This window comes from Artemia franciscana, chromosome 16 (assembly GCF_032884065.1).
Source record: "Artemia franciscana chromosome 16, ASM3288406v1, whole genome shotgun sequence".
Classification (NCBI taxonomy): domain Eukaryota; kingdom Metazoa; phylum Arthropoda; class Branchiopoda; order Anostraca; family Artemiidae; genus Artemia; species Artemia franciscana.
Window position 1 is genome coordinate 20,317,729 of NC_088878.1, and position 19,133 is coordinate 20,336,861.

At 34.4% G+C, this 19,133-nt stretch overlaps 1 protein-coding gene across 14 annotated transcripts in view; it reads left to right on the forward strand.

Moving 5' to 3' along the window:
- Window positions 1–19,133, forward strand: part of LOC136037189 (ATP-binding cassette sub-family C member 5-like) — a gene marked incomplete at its 5' end in the record, with an annotated part of 142,045 nt that overhangs the window by 89,206 nt on the left and 33,706 nt on the right. For all 14 annotated transcript variants that reach the window (XM_065719749.1, XM_065719751.1, XM_065719753.1 and 11 more), the window contains 4 exon segments: window positions 2,430–2,509; window positions 2,890–3,080; window positions 4,851–5,024; window positions 17,774–17,903. In XM_065719749.1, coding sequence (XP_065575821.1) covers window positions 2,430–2,509; window positions 2,890–3,080; window positions 4,851–5,024; window positions 17,774–17,903 — 575 coding nt within the window.

Consider the following 19,133-nt stretch of genomic DNA (forward strand, 5'->3'; position numbering starts at 1 on the left):
GATGGTTTTTAAGCAATAGTTTCAACAAGACCTGTACAATTTTCTTCTTAGGCTAGTTCAGCTCTTAAATTCTAAAGAACTTATACATGCCTGATCATAACAGCACAGGTTTTGTTAAATTTTCCGCTTAAAAATCTATCCGAAAGCTTGAAAATCCATAATCGAGGCGAGATTTAACACTTTTTCCGTAAAATATACTACCTAGTTTAATTTTAACAATTCTATTTTTGGTCTATTCACGAAATTTTAGCTGAACAGCTTGTTCGTCAGATCAGTTGATAATCTTTCGTTTTACAAGGATTAATGATAATCTCCGTCAAGGGATTAATGACTTGGTTGGAGTAAAATATTGTAGTCTTTGCTTGACGTTTTAACCATTTGCCGCTTTTCTACGAATTCTTTCACGGAAGTCTGATTTCAGACACTACACGGACAAGTTTAGTGTTCAATCTGTATCATTCTTGTACACCTTTGCTGCTACGTTGAATGAGAATTTTGTATAATCTTCAATGTATCCTTCAAAAATTTTAGCATGAAAAAGCTTGCATGGTTTACAAGAAAACCCACCAGTAAAACCAGGTTCAACTTCGAAGAAAACTCCACTATCAAGCTTGACATATTCGTGACCCTTAGAGCAGATAAGTCAAGCACTTATATCAAAAATACCATTTTTTTTTTCAAGAAAGACATACATGTTTATTTGTTGCTGTTCTTTCCCGGGTTGTGATTGTGTTGAAAGGGGGGTTAGTCCATTCTTGCCTAAACACAGGTGCAACCGATACGTTCATATAATAGTTCATATAATAATACCAAAGGTTGTACAGTACTAACTATTAATGGGAAGAAGAGTGAACTCTTTGGGGGGGGGGGTCTATTGCCTCAAAAGGCTGTTAGGCACATATTTTTCAATTTCCAAGACAAGTCGATAAGACCAGTATTGAGTGGGGGATTTCTCCCTAACTTGCTTACATGTAGACATATATTTGTTTTAAGCGTGCAATTTATGGGCCGAGGGTGGTGATAACTTCCATTTTTGTTGCAGAGTCGGTATTTTTTGGCGGGAAATGGCTATTTTTAAATACCGAAGCGTTATAATAAAAAGTTGATCTGTAGAGAAATTGCGATAAATTGTGTATAAGGACATTCCGGTCACAAGTCATACTTTCAAAGATAAAATTAATATAGAATTCATGAGGATTCTTAATGACATATGGGGAGAGTCGTGAATAAATCAATTGCCAGATGACAGACAAACTCAATTGAGGAGTTCAGTCTGTAGTGAGGTGCCTAGATCGAACATGTCGGTGATTACTGATCACAGTGACTAAAAATTTATCTTTTTGAAAATGAGCCTTTGATTATAAACTGAAAAATTTGAGACTTCATTTTGTCCTTCTTTTTGTGCTCCCCTTCCCCTGTGATAGAAATTAAAAACCATTATTTGATAATTTTTCCAACAAGATTTTTTTTCTATTTGATATTTCCTCATAGAGTGGAAAAAATTTGAGTAATTTCAGTAACTTCCTTTCCTGCTTTGCCCGGTTATTCAAACTAAACGTTTCAACAGCCTTCATTTTTGCACAAGGGGTCTTAATGAACGACTGGTAATTACAAGATTAGAGAAAGAATACAGAAGGAGATATATTAAGTGGGTTCAGAACTGTTGTTTCCATGCTGTGGTATTTGTGTTTAATTATATGTTTCAAAATACAAGTTTTGATATTTCGTTTAGGAGCCAATAAAATGGAAAGAGGACCATTTATTCTTCTAATCATAATACTTAATTTGTTTAAAGTTTGGAATTTGAAGTAAAGAAAAATTGTTTACCTTATTTAAAGAGCAATGTTACTCTGGATACTTAATAATCACTGCACTGCTTAATGCACTGGTTAACGCACTGCTTAAATATCAGAGGAAAGTATTTTATATTATGATTAGAAAGTGGCTAGTATCGTCTTGAGGCAATCGATTGTTGTGTATTATAATATTGTTTTATGACTAAAAAATAATGAGAATTATTGAGAGATAAAAAAACATATAAGGAACTCAGCAGGAATTTCAAAATTAGTCACACGCAAAATATTCGAAATCACTTCTCGTGTAATTGTCTCGGCGTTTCTCCTTTTTTTATTGTAATTTTTTAACCTGTCTTAATTCTTAACTTGAATTATATCACATATCTAGCTACTTTGGTTTTATTTCCTTTACGCTCTCTATTTTACAGTCTTTTGCCAATTTTTTAAATAGGTCAGAGGGGCTATGCCTGATGTGTAGAGTAGGTGAACGACCCCTTTTCACGTTGAAAATGTCAAAACCATTAAATTTTTCTTCTAATCAAAGCTAGATTAAAAGTAAATAAATATTGAAACTGTCCTGTCAAATATCTTTGATATTATTTCAGCTTTTTTTTTTAGTCTCCTATATTCTAGGAAAGATGCTGTTAAAGATACCACTAGTGCAATTCAAGATGGTTCTCCTCCCCAGAAACCTCCACGTAAATCTGTTTCAGGTACGTCGCGTTTTTGTTTTTCTTTTTTGGTTAATAATAAATTGAAAAATCGGGCAACACATTAATTTCTGGACAGTAAGTCTTAGTTCCAAGATTTTGCAGTTTATTGCATAAAATGGAAAAATAAAACAAGAAAGCCGTCCTTTATATATTTTTTCCGGAAGTAATTTGAAATTAATTCGCAAATTTACGAAGTGATTTGTAGAAATCCATAAAAAATAGTAAAAAGAGTTGTGTGGCGGTTTTCAGATTCGTCTTCTTTTTTTGTCTAAAAAACTGTTGTCCCTGTTTGTCTTTACAGCGGTGAGAATGCACCCTTAATGATTGTTTATTTCATAAATGCTTTGATTGAGTTTCATTACTTATAATTCCAATTTTAGGTCGCATCACAAGTGACGAGGAAAAGGAAAAGGGTTCAATTCCCATTTCTGTATATCTCACCTACGTGAAGTATGCTGGAGGAGGCTTGCTGTCATTTTTCGTGTTTGCTGTAGTAGCCCTGAGTGTTCTCTCCACTGCGGCATCATCTTGGTGGCTCTCCTATTGGATTAAGCAAGGATCTGGTAGCGCTGTAAGCTGCCACTCTGTGATTTTGTTGAGAGAGAGATGGAGAGAGTGAGCAATTTTTTCAAAGAAAATGTTTTAGATTAAAACCTATAAATACAGTTCCTGAAGCCTTTGAATTGCCCGCGAAAAACTTCAATGAAAAAAAAAATTGTTACAGAGTAGAGGGGAGCTGCCGTTCCCATAAACTCTTGTTAAATACACTAAGATATAACTCCCCCCTTGGTAATATTTTCCCTAATATAAGCTAGAAAATATTCACTTTAATGAATTCAGTCTAAATTTCTTGGAATTTTGTGCTATCCCCTGTGTACTGTGAAAAGTTTGATATACCTCATAATTTTGTTTTATGCTTTTAAATTAATTTACTACTTCAAGATGTTAATTTCACCCTTTTAAGGCCAAAACTGTTGTTTCGTGATGAAAGTTTTATAGTGGGAGATGGGCACTTTCTTTTTGTTTAAACTAGCCTTCAGTGACAAAAGTATTGAAGGTGGGTTTTTGCATATTTTGATTGAAATAGAAGAGCTAAAGAAGTCAATCTAGTATTTTGTCAAACAGAGCCAGTGAAGCCATATGATTTCTTTCTCTTGCCTAGGGTGTCTAATTAGAAAGGGGAAAAGACCTCAATATTTGTTCAGTGTTAACCTAATCAATATTAATTTAGTGAATTGTGTCATTAATAAAATTAAGACATTTTATTGTAAATTTTATTATTTCAAGTAGAACAGGAGATTAGCGTGTGTAACTGGTTTAAATGCCATTCATTTGAATGTTTGAGGGTATTTCCTTTGGATTAAAAATTTTTCTTTTTATTTATTTATTATCTTATGCTGTTATGATCTCTATAATATTGTAGGTCTAATTTTTATAAATATTTATTCAGTGTTAACATAATCGATATTAATTCAGCGAATTATGTCATTTATAAAATTAAGCAATTTTTTTATAGATTTTATTATTTCAAATGGAACAGGAGATTAGTATGTGTAACTGGCCTAAATACCATTCGTGAATGTTTGAGGGTTTAAAAACCCTTTGGATTAAAAATGTTTCTTTTTATTTATTTATTATCTTATGCTCTTTTGATCTCTATAATATCGTAGGCCTAAATTTTACTTAATTTTTTATGGTTTCATCTTACGTTATTCACTGTTTTCAAGTTTTTATTTTCCCCCTTTTTTTTACTTTTAGCACAAAAAGTGACTTTGCCTAATAAATTGTACTTTTACTACTGTGTTTGCTTGCTAAAAATTTTCCTCGTTGCTTTTTTATTATTATTATTATTATTACATCGAATTAAGTACATCTTTTGTATAAATACGTTTACTAAATATTCAAGTTTTTCACAAAGTAAGGGGGAAATAAGGTGCTCTTTCTTTAGATGGCATGTATAAAATATTTGGGAATTCAAGGCCGTTTCTGGTTTTCTTTTTTATTTCTGGCACTATGGCTAATGTTGAGGCAAGTTTTTGAGGGCTTGACCCTTTCAAGCCATTATTTCCCGTTCTATTACGGTAAAAAATTGAAAGCCTTCTCTGGAAAGCTCTGGGTCTAAATGACTTTTTAAACATTTTTAGACAGAAACACGCTTGGGTTTTGGTAAGGCCAGTTTAAGAAAAACTTTCCGATTTTTGTTAAGAATTGTGAAATGAATTTAAATTAGCTGTCGCTCTGAAAGTACATTTTCTGTTTTTTAACGGCAACGACTCGCATCCAAGTCTACAAGGATAAGAGACCTCGCTATATACTAATTTTGTTTTTATTCACGTTTCAGAATATGACGGAAATTTCTGGTTTAAATGTTTCTTCAAGTAACTCGACCGCTGTTCGTACACATCCTGGTAGTATAAGCGACAACCCTGAACTGCCCTTCTATAGGAACGTCTATGGATCCTTTATAGCCATCATCTTATTTTCTAGTCTTCTTAGAGGATTCTTATTTACAAAAGTAAGTAAACAAAAAAGAATTATCCTGGGTGAATACAGGGTACGCCACATCCAGTTGGCGTACTGATTACAGCTTCTCATTAGAATCTGAAAAGACACAAAAATACATAGTTTTTGAGCTTGTCATAGCTAAAAAAATTCCACATTTGAACTTCCCCCCTCCCTCCAAAAAAAGACTTAAGCTCACTTCTTCTGCTGAAACAGACGATATAAATGCGAAGTTGGCTTTGAAAAACCAAATGGGCTCATTTAGAGAAAAATTAAACTATTAAAATTAAAAATTAAAATTAAAACTATTTTTTAAAATAATATCGGTTTAAAATTAAGTGACGTATTGTTTGACAATTTTTTTGAATTTAGTGTCGATTTTTTCCTTTCAAAAGAAATGTTAAAGTTCTGTTATTAGAACTTTAGGAGTAAATGAAGACTGATAAAATATTGCATTAGGTAGGATTGTATTCTAGTAAGTCATAAATTAATTAGCAAAAGAGCCTGTTATACGACAGACAAAAACGAAAAAAACAAACACTTTTGTATGGAGGCGAAAACATACGCTGCCTTTCTTCTCTAAAAATACCCCCCCCCCCCCCAAGAAAAATAAGCTCAACTCTTGAACTCAATTCCAACTCCTAACTGTGAGATAAAACAATGAAAGCTACTTGCTATAGCTTTAAAATGCATGAAATGCTCGGTTTCCTGTTAAGCATAAAAAAAACAAAAAAAAAAAAAAAACATATACACTCCCGTTGGCTGCGCTTCAATGAAGATCAGTTCATTTTTTTAGGGCAGAGATTAGGTCTTTTACTGAAAAAAAGAGAAAAAAATGAACATGTTTCCATCGTCCTAACATAAATTGTTAGAAGGTTTTTTGTTTTGTTTTTTAACCAGCAAACGTATTTCCTTGAAATTACGGAAAATGCAGATAGCAGTTGTTGGTGAGCTTTTGATGTTGGTATAAAGTCAGTTATTAAATATACATATTTTTTGATGTTGGTATAAAGTATATACACGTTTTTGATGTTGGTATAAAGCCAGTTATTAAATATACATATTTTTTTTGTCCATATGGACAAGAAATGGCTACCTAAATTTGACAATAAAATTGTTACGACAAAAACTCGCGTCTGATTTACCGAATAAAATTCTGGAAATTGCAAAAGCTTCAATTTCTTTCTATAAGATTTAGCTTAAAAAGCAAATAGATGTGTGGATGGCTGTTATTTCAAATATAAGTATGAGGTTGAACTTTCGAAAACTTTATTATCTTGCTTCCCTTTGTCATTCTGTTTTCTATTTATTTTTTTGCTCTCTAATTATTGAAAAATTCCCACGTTTTAACCTAAGCTTAAAAAAATTTAAATGCCTGAAATTTCAAAATTCCTCTAATAATTCAGTGCTGTATGATTGGTTTTTACAAGAAAGAAGAAGAAAGAGAAAGTTTATTTGAGATCTACGGCCATACACAACATGATTTAATTATACAACACTGCACAGAACACACACTCAATACAAAACAATACTTATTTTCATTCACTCGGGCTCGACTGAGCCTCTCCCGCCTTTTCCACATATCGTGCCATTTTGCGTATGGTTCCAGGCTTCGAAGACCTCAGGATATCAGAAAGTTGCACCAACCGATGGTCCCCCCAAATTTCATCCCTAAGACTTTCAAGCTCCTGGCACTTCATGAGGAAATGGGCTAAATTATTATCCTCTTTTCCGCAATACCCACACTTAGCATTTGTACCCTTTTTTTAATCTCTGTTCACTATGTACTGGAAGGCAATTTCCCCTCAACTGGATCCATGATTTTAAATATTTAAAAGGTAAATTTAACTTAAAATAATATTCTTCTCCAAAAATCTCTTTTACTTTACTATAATCGTTCAGTGTTTCCGACGAACGTACTAAACAACCCCACTCTTGTATCTCTTGGTCTTTCAATCTCTGCATAATTTCTGGAAGGCATTGTGTGTTTCCGGGTCCGTTTCCTTCCATCCACAAATAAGAGAAGCCTAATTTGTCAAGAGATTTCTTGATTTGTTGAGTCCAAGTAGTTTTCCTATTAATTCGAAGCAAATCATTACAAGCTTGTTTAGCCAATCGGTCCTCAGGAAGATGGGTTAATATCAGCCAAAACTTAAATACTTGATAAAGCCGGTGCAGTTTCAGTGAGAAGATGCCGTAGTATCCTTTGATTAGCTGGTTATGTGTTGCCTGGTGCAGCCCGAAAAGTCTTTTGTAGTATCTAAACTGGACTGATTCTAGCTTCTCCGCAGCCTCCAGGCCGCATAGCTCAGCTCCGTAATGGATTGCCGATTTAATTTTCGAATCAAATATTTGCTTATACATTTTTAATGACTTCGACTTTTTCACTAGGTCATTACGTAATATTGCACCCACTGCTGCTTTCCCTTGCTTTGAAATTTCGCTCACATATTCCTTCCAACTGCAGTTAGATGTCAGGGTAAATCCCTGATATTTCGTCTTTTCCACTACCTTAATCTCTTGTCCTTTGAACCGAAATTTTTCACTCTCAACTAAATTCCTTCTTCCTCCTTTATTGAAGATCATTATCTCTGTCTTCCCGAGGTTTAGACGTAGTTTCTTCGATTCAAGGTATTCTGCCATCAGGTCAATTAAAATTTGTAGTTCACGATCTGTTTTCGCTACTAATGCCATGTCGTCGGCGAACAGCAGAGCCGAAATCGTTCTGTTGCCGAGCTTTACGGTTGGGGCCCATCTTTTCTCCAAGAATTCTACAATTTCGTTTACGAATATTCCGAATAGCCGAGGTGACAGGGCACTTCCTTGTTTCACACCTCTTGTCTGTTCAAATATCCTTGAATCTCCTTTTCCAAACACTCTAACGACTGCTTTTTGTACTTCCATACATATTAGCTACCAGCTGTGCAAAATGACCTCGTAGTCCAATTTTAATTAATTCCATTATCAGTAATTCCCTATCCACGCTATCGAAAGCTTTTTTGGAGGTCTACGAAAGCCACGTAAAATTTAATTTTTCCTCTTCCATATTCTTCAGAAAGGGCATGCAGTACAAACATTCTGTTAAGTATAAGTACAGGTTAAGTATGAAATTTGATTTTTATTAGGTCATTTCACGGTGCTTCAAGGGTGCAGGCAGAAAATTTTCCAGGGGGGGGGGGAGGAGCAAAACGCCCAAATATCAGTGGTGGCTGGGTAACAGGGAATATGTTTCAGGAATTTTTTTCGTATGAATAAGTTTATGTTAAATACTTTTAGAAAAAACTCTCAAATAATATAAAACTCTCAATTTGCAAAATGAAACAAAATATAGTACATTACATATTAAACGACAAGGATTCCTGGTAAGGGATCAATTTATTTAATCATAATATATATTGAATTATTATGCATTTAATTTTAAAAGAAAATAAAATTCAAATCAAAATTACAGAAAGATCTGTTGCTTCCGTAGATTATAACAGATGTAGATTTGTCTTTAATCAATTTTCTACGTTTTAGAATAGTTTACAGAAGGAGTAGAGATGCTTAAAAATCATCCTTTTTTTTAAGCCTGCATAAATACCACGTTTCGATTTTATAACGGCCATGTAAAATGTAACTCTTTCATAACAGTACAATTCCCCCCCCCTCGAACTATCCCTCTTATATTCAGATATTTAAAAAATTAGAATATCGAAAGAAAAATAAAACTTTAACTTGCTCCCCAGCTGTTTAATCCAACTGTCAAATTAACCCTCTTTCTTTTTATTGACCTATTCAACTAAATAAAATGAACAGGTTAAAAAAAAATTTCGTCACAAGAGAATCTTATCAAATAGTTTGTTATTAAAAAACTGGAAGTAAAAACTGTCTTTGACCAATATTCACCATAACTAAAAATAAAATTCTTATGACAATCGCTATACCGGCAGTATTGGCTTTTTATGTTGATTCGAAATACATAAAATTCTTTCAGTTTATTGTTACCCACCCAAAACCAAAAATCTGAGAAAATTTGCCTGATTTCCGAAAAAAGGGGAAACACGCTGGAAAAAGCAAGCGATCTTATTGAAAATCCCTTTATTCGATTCATTATATCACAGAACTCTACCATAGAGGTTTCAAGCTCCAATCTTCAAAATGTGGAATTTCGCATTTTTTTCAGAAGAAACATCGTCGATACTTGTTTATTTGTTTTGTTTATTCCCAGGGTTATTGTATCAAACTGAAGGTCCAAGATAATTGGAAGGGGGCTCATTGAAACGCAAATTCAAAGGTCATTTTTAAGTGACCATACAGATTGCGTCAGGGGAAAGTATTGTTTTCTTATTATTTTAGGGCCACAAACTACGACTTTACCCCGAAGAGGACAAATATGCAATCAATTTAAAATTCTGATGAGGTAATTGATTTAAAAGTATCAATAACTATATTTTAGGCTTCCCAGTTGCAAAAGACGTAATGCCACACGATGGCAGTACTGGATTCAACCAAGTTGATTTGCTTTATTTGTGATGAAATTAGGCTTCGTTTGGTAATCTGTAATTTCGTATCAATTATAATGAGGGGGAAGGAGTCTTTGTTTAGGTGGGATAGGGTAGATTCGTAAAGAAGTACATTTTAATGGACAATCTGCTTACTCTTTATGAGGTTTCGGATAAATGTTGAGAGAGGTAGGGTGGGAGGAGGAATCAATTAAATTGTTTCTCTATACAGCTAAAATGTTACATTTCCATATATACCAGCACAGAGGTTGAAAAGGCAAAGCAGATCATCATCACCCCGCTAGGAAACTTCTTGGGGTGGCAAATATTGATAGGACCTTAGTTTTCATCAATTTTAAATGGTATTATTTTCTTTTTCTATTTATATGAAGTACTTTAATGTATTTAAAGAAATGCATGTAATGTATTTGTTGATAAGAAAATCCTATTGTAGAGGCTGGGGCTTCAGTTATATAGAAGATCAAAAGTCGCACAGAATTTCCATCCATACAAACAATAATACTCCTTTTCATCCAAACAAAATTCTTTAGTAGTAATATTAACAAGGACTTTTTACCGAAGTTACTATTCACAGCTAATTCTTCAAGTATATTCAAATCTTAGCCAAAATTGACATTGCAAATTTAAACGTAACAGGGTACTAATCAACGTACAGTTATTATTGACACATTTTAAAAACAATTAACCAGAGATTTAAGGGACCGGTACCTCGAAATATATCTTGGTTAGGCCTGGTATAATTTGGAAAACAATCTGAAATTAAATAAAAAATAGTTTTTCAAATGAAAGCAAGGAACAGATTTGAAAGCTATTTGAACAGATCATTCTTTATATGAAGGGGGCTGTCTTCTCCTTAGCTCCTTACTTTTTACTGTGAAGTTTGGCTGTGAAATTTTTAAAGAAAATTTGCAATTGGAAAGATAAGATTTTTCAAAGCACTAAAAAACTTCTGTTTAATGAGCAAGGTTTTGAGAAGGAGGCAGTCCCCTTACAGAGTAATTTCAAGTTTTAAACTTGCTCCTTACTTTAGTTGAAAAACTTTTCTGTATGTTTAATTACATTTCATGAAACTGTGAAGTTTTATGAATACAATACTTTTGGTAACGCAGAAAAAAACCATCAATATTTCAATGTTCTCTATTTGGATTTTGATAGGTAATCAAACAGTTCGTGGTAACGAACTGTAAGGAGCGATCCGGCTCAATAGTAATTGAAGCTTTAAAAAACAGAATTTTGATGCCTAAAGATATATCAAAAGAATTATACCCATCAAAAGCTAAAAGCCTGAGAAAATATGTCTGATTCTCGAAAAAAGGGGGAAAGACCCCCTCAAAGCAATAGAATTTTAATGAAATTCGCACCATCGGATTCAACTTATCAAGGAACCCTACTTTAGAGGTTTTCAAGCTCATATCTGCAAAAATGTGGAATTTTGTAATTTTTGCCAGAGGAAAGCTCAAGGATGCGTGTTCATTTGTTTCTTTTTTTTTTTTTTCCAGGGGTGATCGTAACGACCCAGTGGCCTAAAACTTCAAGAAAGGACTCGTTATAACGGAAATGAAAAGTACTAGTGCCCTTTTTAAATGAACAAAAATTTGAGGACAACTAGGCCCCCTCCCACACCACTTTTTTCCCAAAACCGTCTGATCAAAATTTTGAGATAGCTTTTTTCTTCACCATAATTGAAAGGCCCAATAACTATGTCTTTTATTGATAAAATGACCCCCTACATCCCCTGGGGAAAGGTTTTTAAATTATGAAATTTGTTCATTGTTTTATTTGCTATTGGGAAGTATGCATACATTTTTGGGTAGGGATGGGAGTAAAAATTTTCTGCTTGGAGGATTTTGCACGGGGAGAATTTTTCATCGAGAGAGAAGTTTCCTGGGGGTGAACTTTTCAGGGGGAGTTTTACACTGGGTTTAATTAGCCAGAATTCCTATGCGAAATTTCTTTATATGTCTTGCTTTCTCTTTACCAATTCAATTTTAGGCATGGAGATGCTAAGGGTAATTATCCAGGGTAAATTTTCGCCAGGATCGAATTACCCAGAGGATATTTCTTTGGGGAGGGGATTTTTCCGTGGAGGTGGAGCCAGGTACCTTGGCGTTATTTGAAAAACGATCAGAAATTAAATTTAAATAAAACAAGTTTTTTTTAGCTGAAAGTAAGGAGTACATTAAAACTAAAAATGAACAGAAATTATTACATACACGAGGGGGTTGCCCCCTCTTCAACACCCTGTTCCTTTCGCTAAAGTTTAAATTTTGTCCCAATTCTTTAAAAACAACTCCTGAAACACAAGGGTCGTTTAATTAGAACAATTAGTAACTTTTTTTTAAAGTGCCAAAACCTGTAGCGTGAGAGTTAGGTGTGAAGGAGGGGGTAACCTCTCTCATATACGTAATGACTTCTGTTGGTTTTAAGTTTTAATGTTGAAAAAAAAATAATTACAAATAAGACACAAAACAATAGACTACTTGCAAAAACTAACATATTAACTCCTTGCATTCAGTTCTGTTGAGCAATGCCAAAGCGCTGGACTGATATTTTTTAACAATATCGATAGTTTTGAACTTGGTTATCAAACACCAAAATATTTAATGCCTTTAGACTCAATTGTTTTTGAAAAGTAACACATTATCAAAGTAGTTTGTCCAGAGTAAAACATTAAAACTAAACTTAAGAAAATGAAATAAAATTGTTAAGTTCAATATTTTTAATCTAATTTTGAATACCAAAAACCAATATATTCGACACCTTTATACTTCATAAACTGTACAAAAATTAAATCTTTTGGAAAGTGACAACTAGATGAATACAATCACTGCTTAAAAAATGATAATAATAAAAAAAAAAAAAAAATGTATCTGTTCAGGGGGAAAATACAAAATTCTCGGCATTCCGTTCAGGAGAAATATTTCTGATTATAGTGGCTTCATATATCAGCTCATGGGTACTCTTGCAACGCAAGCAAAATTGAAGGCATATTTCTACCGAAATCGCCCCTTATTAAGTTGTTTTCCTTGTGTTTTCTATAATTATACGAACTTTCTTGTGTACTAATAACTGCACTAATTACTAGTAAACAAATACATATTTAGGATCACCATAAATAGCTGATTCTTTGATTGAATGTTATCAATAGTTAGGCTCTTATACTTTCGTTATTGACAAGGATCATTATTTACTTACCATTCATTAATATGAAGAAATTGATTTTTTATGGCCCTTGGTATTAACCAAGGTTTAATAGGGGGAGTGGGGGGCCCGTTAATTCGGAAAAAATAGAAAAATTGAAGTATTTTTAACTTACCAACGGTTGATCAGATCTTAATGAAATTTGATGTTCGGAAGGATATCGTGTCTCAGAGCTGTTATTTTAGGTTCCGACCGGATCTGGAGATATTGGGGGGGGGGGGGGGAGTTGGGATGGGGAAACCTAAAATCTTGGAAAACACTTAGAGTGGAGGGATCGGGATGAAACTTGGTGGGAAAAATAAGCACAAGTCCTAGATACATGATTGACGTAACTGGAACGGACCCGCTCTCTTTGGGGTAGTTGGGGGGGGGGGGTAATTCTGAAAAATTAGAAAAAATGAGGTATTTTAAACTTACGAACGGGTGATTGGATCTCAATGAAATTTGATATTTAGAAGGATATCGTGTCTCAGAGCTCTTATTTTAAATCCCGACCGGATCTGGTGACATTGGGGCGGGTGTTGGGAGGGGGAAACGTAAAATCTTGGAAAACACTTAGAGTGGAGGGATCGGGATGAAACTTGGTGGGAAAAATAAGCACAAGTCCTAGATACATGATTGACATAACCGGAACGGATCCGCTCTCTTTGGGTAGTTGGGGGGGGGGGGGGGTTAATTCTGAAAAATTAGAAAAAATGAGGTATTTTTAACTTACGAACGGGTGATCGGATCTCAATGAAATTTGATATTTAGAAGGATATTGTGTCTCAAAGCAATCATTGTAAATCCTGACCAGATCTGGTGACATTGGGGGAAGTTTGGGGTGGGGGAACCTAAAATCATGGAAAACGCTTAGATTGGAGGGATCGGGATGAAACTTGGTGGGGAAAATAATCAGAAGTCTTACATACGTGATTTACATAATTGGAACGGATCCGCTCTATTGGGGGGGGGGGGTTGATTCTGAAAAATAAGAAAAAATGACGTATTTTTAACTTACGAAGGAGTGATCAGATCTTCATGAAACTTCATATTTAGAAGGACCTCGTAACTCAGATCTCTTATTTTAAATCTCAACCGGATCCAGCGTCATTGGGGGGGCAGTTGGGGGGGGGGGGCGGAAATCTTAGAAAATACTTAAAGCGGAGAGATCAGGATGACACTGGATGGGAAGAATAAACACCTGTATAAGATACATGACTGACATAACTGGACCGGATCTGTTCTCTTTGGTGGAGTGGGGGGGGGGGTAATTTTTAAAACTAAGGTATTTGTAACTTACGAAAGGGTGGCCAGATCTTAATGAAATTTGATATTTAGAAGGATATTGTGCTTTAAAGCTCTAATTTTAAATTCAGACCAGATCCTGTGACATTGGGGGAGTTGGAGGGGGAAATCGGAATTCCTGGAAAACGTGAAAATTGGGGTATTTTTATCTTACGAATAGGTGATGGGATCTTAATGAAATTTGATATTTAGAAGGAATTCATGTCTCAGAGCTCATATTTCAAATCCCGACCAGATCTTTTGACATTGGGGGGAGTTGGAGGAGGAAATCTTGGAAAACACAATAAGCAAATGTCCTTGATACGTGATTGACGTAACCGTACTGGATTCGCTCTCTCTGGGGGAGTTGGGGGGAGGGGCTCAGTGATTTGGCGAGTTTGGTGCTTCTGGACGTGCTAGGACGATGAAAATTGGTAGGCGTGTCAGGGAGCTGTACAAATTGACTTGATAAAGTCGTTTTCCCAGATTCGACCATCTGGGGGGCTAAAGGGAGAGGAAAAATTAGAAAAAAATAGGTATCTATAACTTACGAGTGGGTGATCGGATCTTAATGAATTTTGATATTAAGAAGGACATCATGGCTCAGAGCTCTTATTTTAAATCCTGACCGGCATTAAGCCTCTGATTTTCCTTTAAATCAATCTATTGATTCTTAGAATTTTGTTAGAGCTCATACCATATGAGCACTTGGCTCTTAGCTCTTCTTGCCACGTCACAAGTGCCATATGAACTCTTAGCTCTTGTTTCGTTACTCTAACCAAATGATATAGAAATCATATTTGTGGAAAACTGGAAAGGGGTCACTCAGTAACAAAGCAAAACTTAAATTTTCCTTGTTAAGGGTCAAAATCTGTTGGCAGTCAGTCAACAACGGGGCAACACACATTTTCCCCATGTTTTCCCGCTATTCTGCTCTTTTTCCTTTGGTTTCCTAATAATTACTTTATAATCCCAAATTTCCAGGGAAGATCATGCTCCCCTGCCCCCCCCCCTTGCCGGCGCCCATATGGTGTTTATCTATTACTATTAATTTTTTTTTTAATTTTGAAGCCAAAATTTACAAAATATCTTAATCTGAGAAATAGAAGTTCCAATTTTTGAATTGGGAATTGATGAACAAATTAATTTGTTGCATTCTCTGTTATGATTATGTGATGATAATGGTTATTTAATAAATGATTTTCGGCTTTTAAAGAATTAATTATTTTGTGGGTGTTGGTTATTCGAGAACAGAGACCACCAAACGGTCGATCTGCTGGTAGCTCGCAGTGAACTTTTTGGCAGTTGGTGCAAGGTTTTCAGACGCAGTCCGTTGGGTGACTAATCTGATTCGTGCTATTTATCTAAAACCTAAGAATCTCGATAAAAAGGAGAAGTAGTGACCATGCATCTGCCATTCAGTCAGTGTTTGTTCATTTGAGACTAAGGTTATTTTTATCTTGTGTTTTCTGCATACTACAAAAAAAAACACCTTTTTCTACCTTTATTAACATTTGGGCGTTTAGGATTACAGTTGGCATTGCAGTGGTAATCAAGAGATTACTAAGTTAGTATTTTCAAATTGTAAATTTATCTAATTTACTTGTCTAATTTATTTATTTAATCTATTTGTCTAGAGAAGACTGCCACCTGCTGCCAACAAACCCTTTGGAGCTTTCTTAAGAGGTGCTGCAAAGTATTTTGTATACATTTTAAAATAACATTTATCTTATCTTAATGGCATTCCTATTGGCAGCGCGTCGAATCTGATTAGCTTTCTGATTACTTTTTTACCCTGGCGAAGGACACATTCGTATGCTTACTTTGTAATGCAAGTGTATCAGTTGGGAAGAAAGGAAGCGTTGAACATCAGCATAAAATTGTTCACTCTATTATTGAATGGATTTACCTCAGAATTCTTCCTTAAGGAAAGAGATAGTAGTTTAACTAAAATCTTTGTAGAACGCTCAACAATCTCAGTTTTTTGGGTAATTAGACTGCAATAAAGCACCAATTCAGGCGTATTTTTGGGTTTCAAAGATTATTGCTGAAAAGTGAAAAGCCTTACGAAGATCATGGATTGATCAGAACTGCCTTTTTAGAAGCTGAAGATATAACATTTAGAAACTTTAAAAGCAAAGATGAGACAATGTGTGCTATTCAATCTGTGCAACTGCCTAAAAACACATTTAGGAAAAGAGTTGTATAAATGAGTTCTACTGAAGTTTTAAAGCTCAAAGCTGACTTAGATCACTACAGTCATTTCCCTGTAACTTGATTCATCAACTGATATGGTTGATACAGCTTAGTTGCCAATTTTATAAGAGTGGTTTTTGATTACTTCCAGCTAAAAGATGGCACAAGTTGTACAGGATATGACATATATTATGCTTTAAAAAACTCATCGCCACTGAAAATATTTCTGTTCAAAAGTTGGAGGAAATGGCAGCCGATAGAGCTCCCGCTATGATAGATTGGGAGAAAGAATTTATTGCCCTGTGTTTTAAAAACAGCAGCTTCTATCTTACCATTGCATGATTCACCAGCAGTTATTATATTGTCAGTTTTTTAGTATGAGTATCGTGATGAAAGCTGCCTTTAAAGTTGAAAATAAAGTGAGAGATCATGCACTTTAGATACGTTTGTTCAGGACTCGGACTGTGGGATTGCAATGCCAGTATGGTGGCCTAATGGTGCATAAACAAGTTCTTTGGCCTAGCAGAAGTAGAATTTCGCAAAGCTTCAAAGATTTACTTACTGCTTTAGTTGAATTTTTTAAAGAATGAATCATTCCCTGAGCTGTAAGATCCAGTTTGGCTGTGAGACTGCTTTTCTTGTAGACGTAACTGAACAGCTGAATACCCTTAGCTTGCAGCTTCTAGACAAAGAAAAAGATGTTGGTGGTACCATTTCATGTTGTCTCATTCACCAAAAAAGCTGCACCTACGGGGAAAAAATATTACCCAGAATGAATACAAACACTTTGCTGTTTGAAACTGACACAAGCAGTATTGCCATTTTTTCAGACTTGAAAAATCGATTCAGTTATCGCTTTAAAGACTTTTAAACTTTCTATACTAACACCAAAACTGTGCAATTTAGATTTTAGAATCTACATGTTTATCTGATTCAAACATTTTTTTATTTGTGAAAATATATTAGAAGCATATGTTTAAAGGTAATAAACAACCATGTAATTGAGGCGGAAACGTGCATTGTTTTCCTGTATTGTTGGGTAGCTGACGCTAAGGTCTATGATCCGTAAGTTCGGTCAGTCGCTTGAAATTTTGGTCGATCGAATTCAATATTTTTAGTCTAATGATCTAAAAAATTCCGTCGCTTCATTTGAAAACTTTTCCGCTAACTATAGCTTAGATAGGAATATAAAAATACAAATCTTTTTATGAAAAATTTGGAAGTCAGATTCTAACTGCCTTTTAATATTGCGCTTGTATTAGTCCCACTTGAAAAATTCAGTTATAGTGTATAGTTTTTTTCACATTTCCATATCTTACATCTGCTTGTCCTTCCAACAGAACTTCAACGTCTCAATAATTCTAATTTTTCAAAGGGGGACTGGCAATTCAATAACACAGCAAAATTTTTATCTGTATTTATTCTGGAATTATTTGAAAAGTCTTGAAAAATTGAAATTTTCGGATGATTTCTCCATCTCATTACACCTAAATGGTTGTTAAAAAACTAAAATCTGGAGTTTTCCTTTTATAAATTCCTTATTTAAGCCTTTAGCAAACCTTTTGTGTAAAAAAGCTTGCCTTTTATATTTTAGGTGACATTGAGGGCTTCAAATAAGGTTCACAATTACCTAGTTGCAAAAATTTTTCGTGCCCCAACTCGTTTTTTTGAAGCAACCCCAGTTGGAAGACTACTCAACTTATTTTCTCGAGATATGGATGAAAGTATGTTTTTTTTCTGTCCTTTTTCAGATATGATTTAACATGTAGTATTTATGTCTGTATGTTTTAACCTAGCTTAAATGTCTTAATCACTTTCATTTTGGTTTAAAAATTGGCTGAAGATTGATGGGCCTTAGGGAAATTTCTCTCTAGCCCAGGGTCATCATCTCGACCCTGGAATTTTTTTTCTTCGTTGACAAAATTGAAATTGTATTAGAGTCTTTAATACACGTAAGCTACTCTCCAATAGGCTATTTTGTCGTGCTTGTCTTGAGCGTTGACTTTATATCATTACACACTGCACGCATAGTTTAGTTGTTTTTTTTTTTTTTTTTCATTCATTGGCATTACAGATTCCGGATGGTTGTCTCTTGTCAAGCCCGTCACGAAACCGGCTGTTTTGTAATGCCCAAATCAAGGTAGGATGCTTTGGCTGCGTTTGCCTGCCTTCTGTTATTATTATTTTCATTATTGGTAGTATTATTATCTGGAAGCATCATACTTATGTATCATGTTTAAACTACAAATGAAAAATGTACTATGCCATATCATCATCTCAGAATCCAGCTTTTTTGATCTGAGTAGTTTTGCTTTGAGATACACTCATTGGGATTGGAAACTCAATAAATCTCATTTATGAGAAAACGTGTCAAATAGTATTTTTAGGCAAGGCCATGTAATACACGTTTTCAGTCCCTTGATTTTGTTAAAAAGATGCTTAATGCCATGTTTTACTAATTTTCCCTGTTTGCAAATCCCACTTTCTGGTTTTGAAATGTCTGTTTTGTAGAAGTTCTTGTTTGAAAAAATTGTAACAAGAGCAGCATTTACAGGAACAAATATTTTTAAATGCATAAGAATTTATTGTTACTTGTGAGGGTCATTTTTTTTTGTATTTTACTCGAGCACTAAGTAATTTGCATTTCGTGAAAGTTGTAGTTAAATAATCCCAATTACCTTAGTTTCAACCTAAAGTAATAGAGCAGAACTCTACCTAAAAGTACTTGAAGTACTTCATAACACTGGGCGACCTTGTCCAAAATCAGGATTGAACGGAAATCACTCTGTCAAGTTTTCATAATCAATTTGTATAGTGGTTAGGTGTTCAATGCAAAAGCAATGACTGTATGAACAAATGGTCTAATGATCTTGTTTACCAATCGATGTGTAGTTTTCACAGTAAATCTCGGTATGAAAAATCTGAAGCTCTAAGGAATTGGATAAACTATTTTA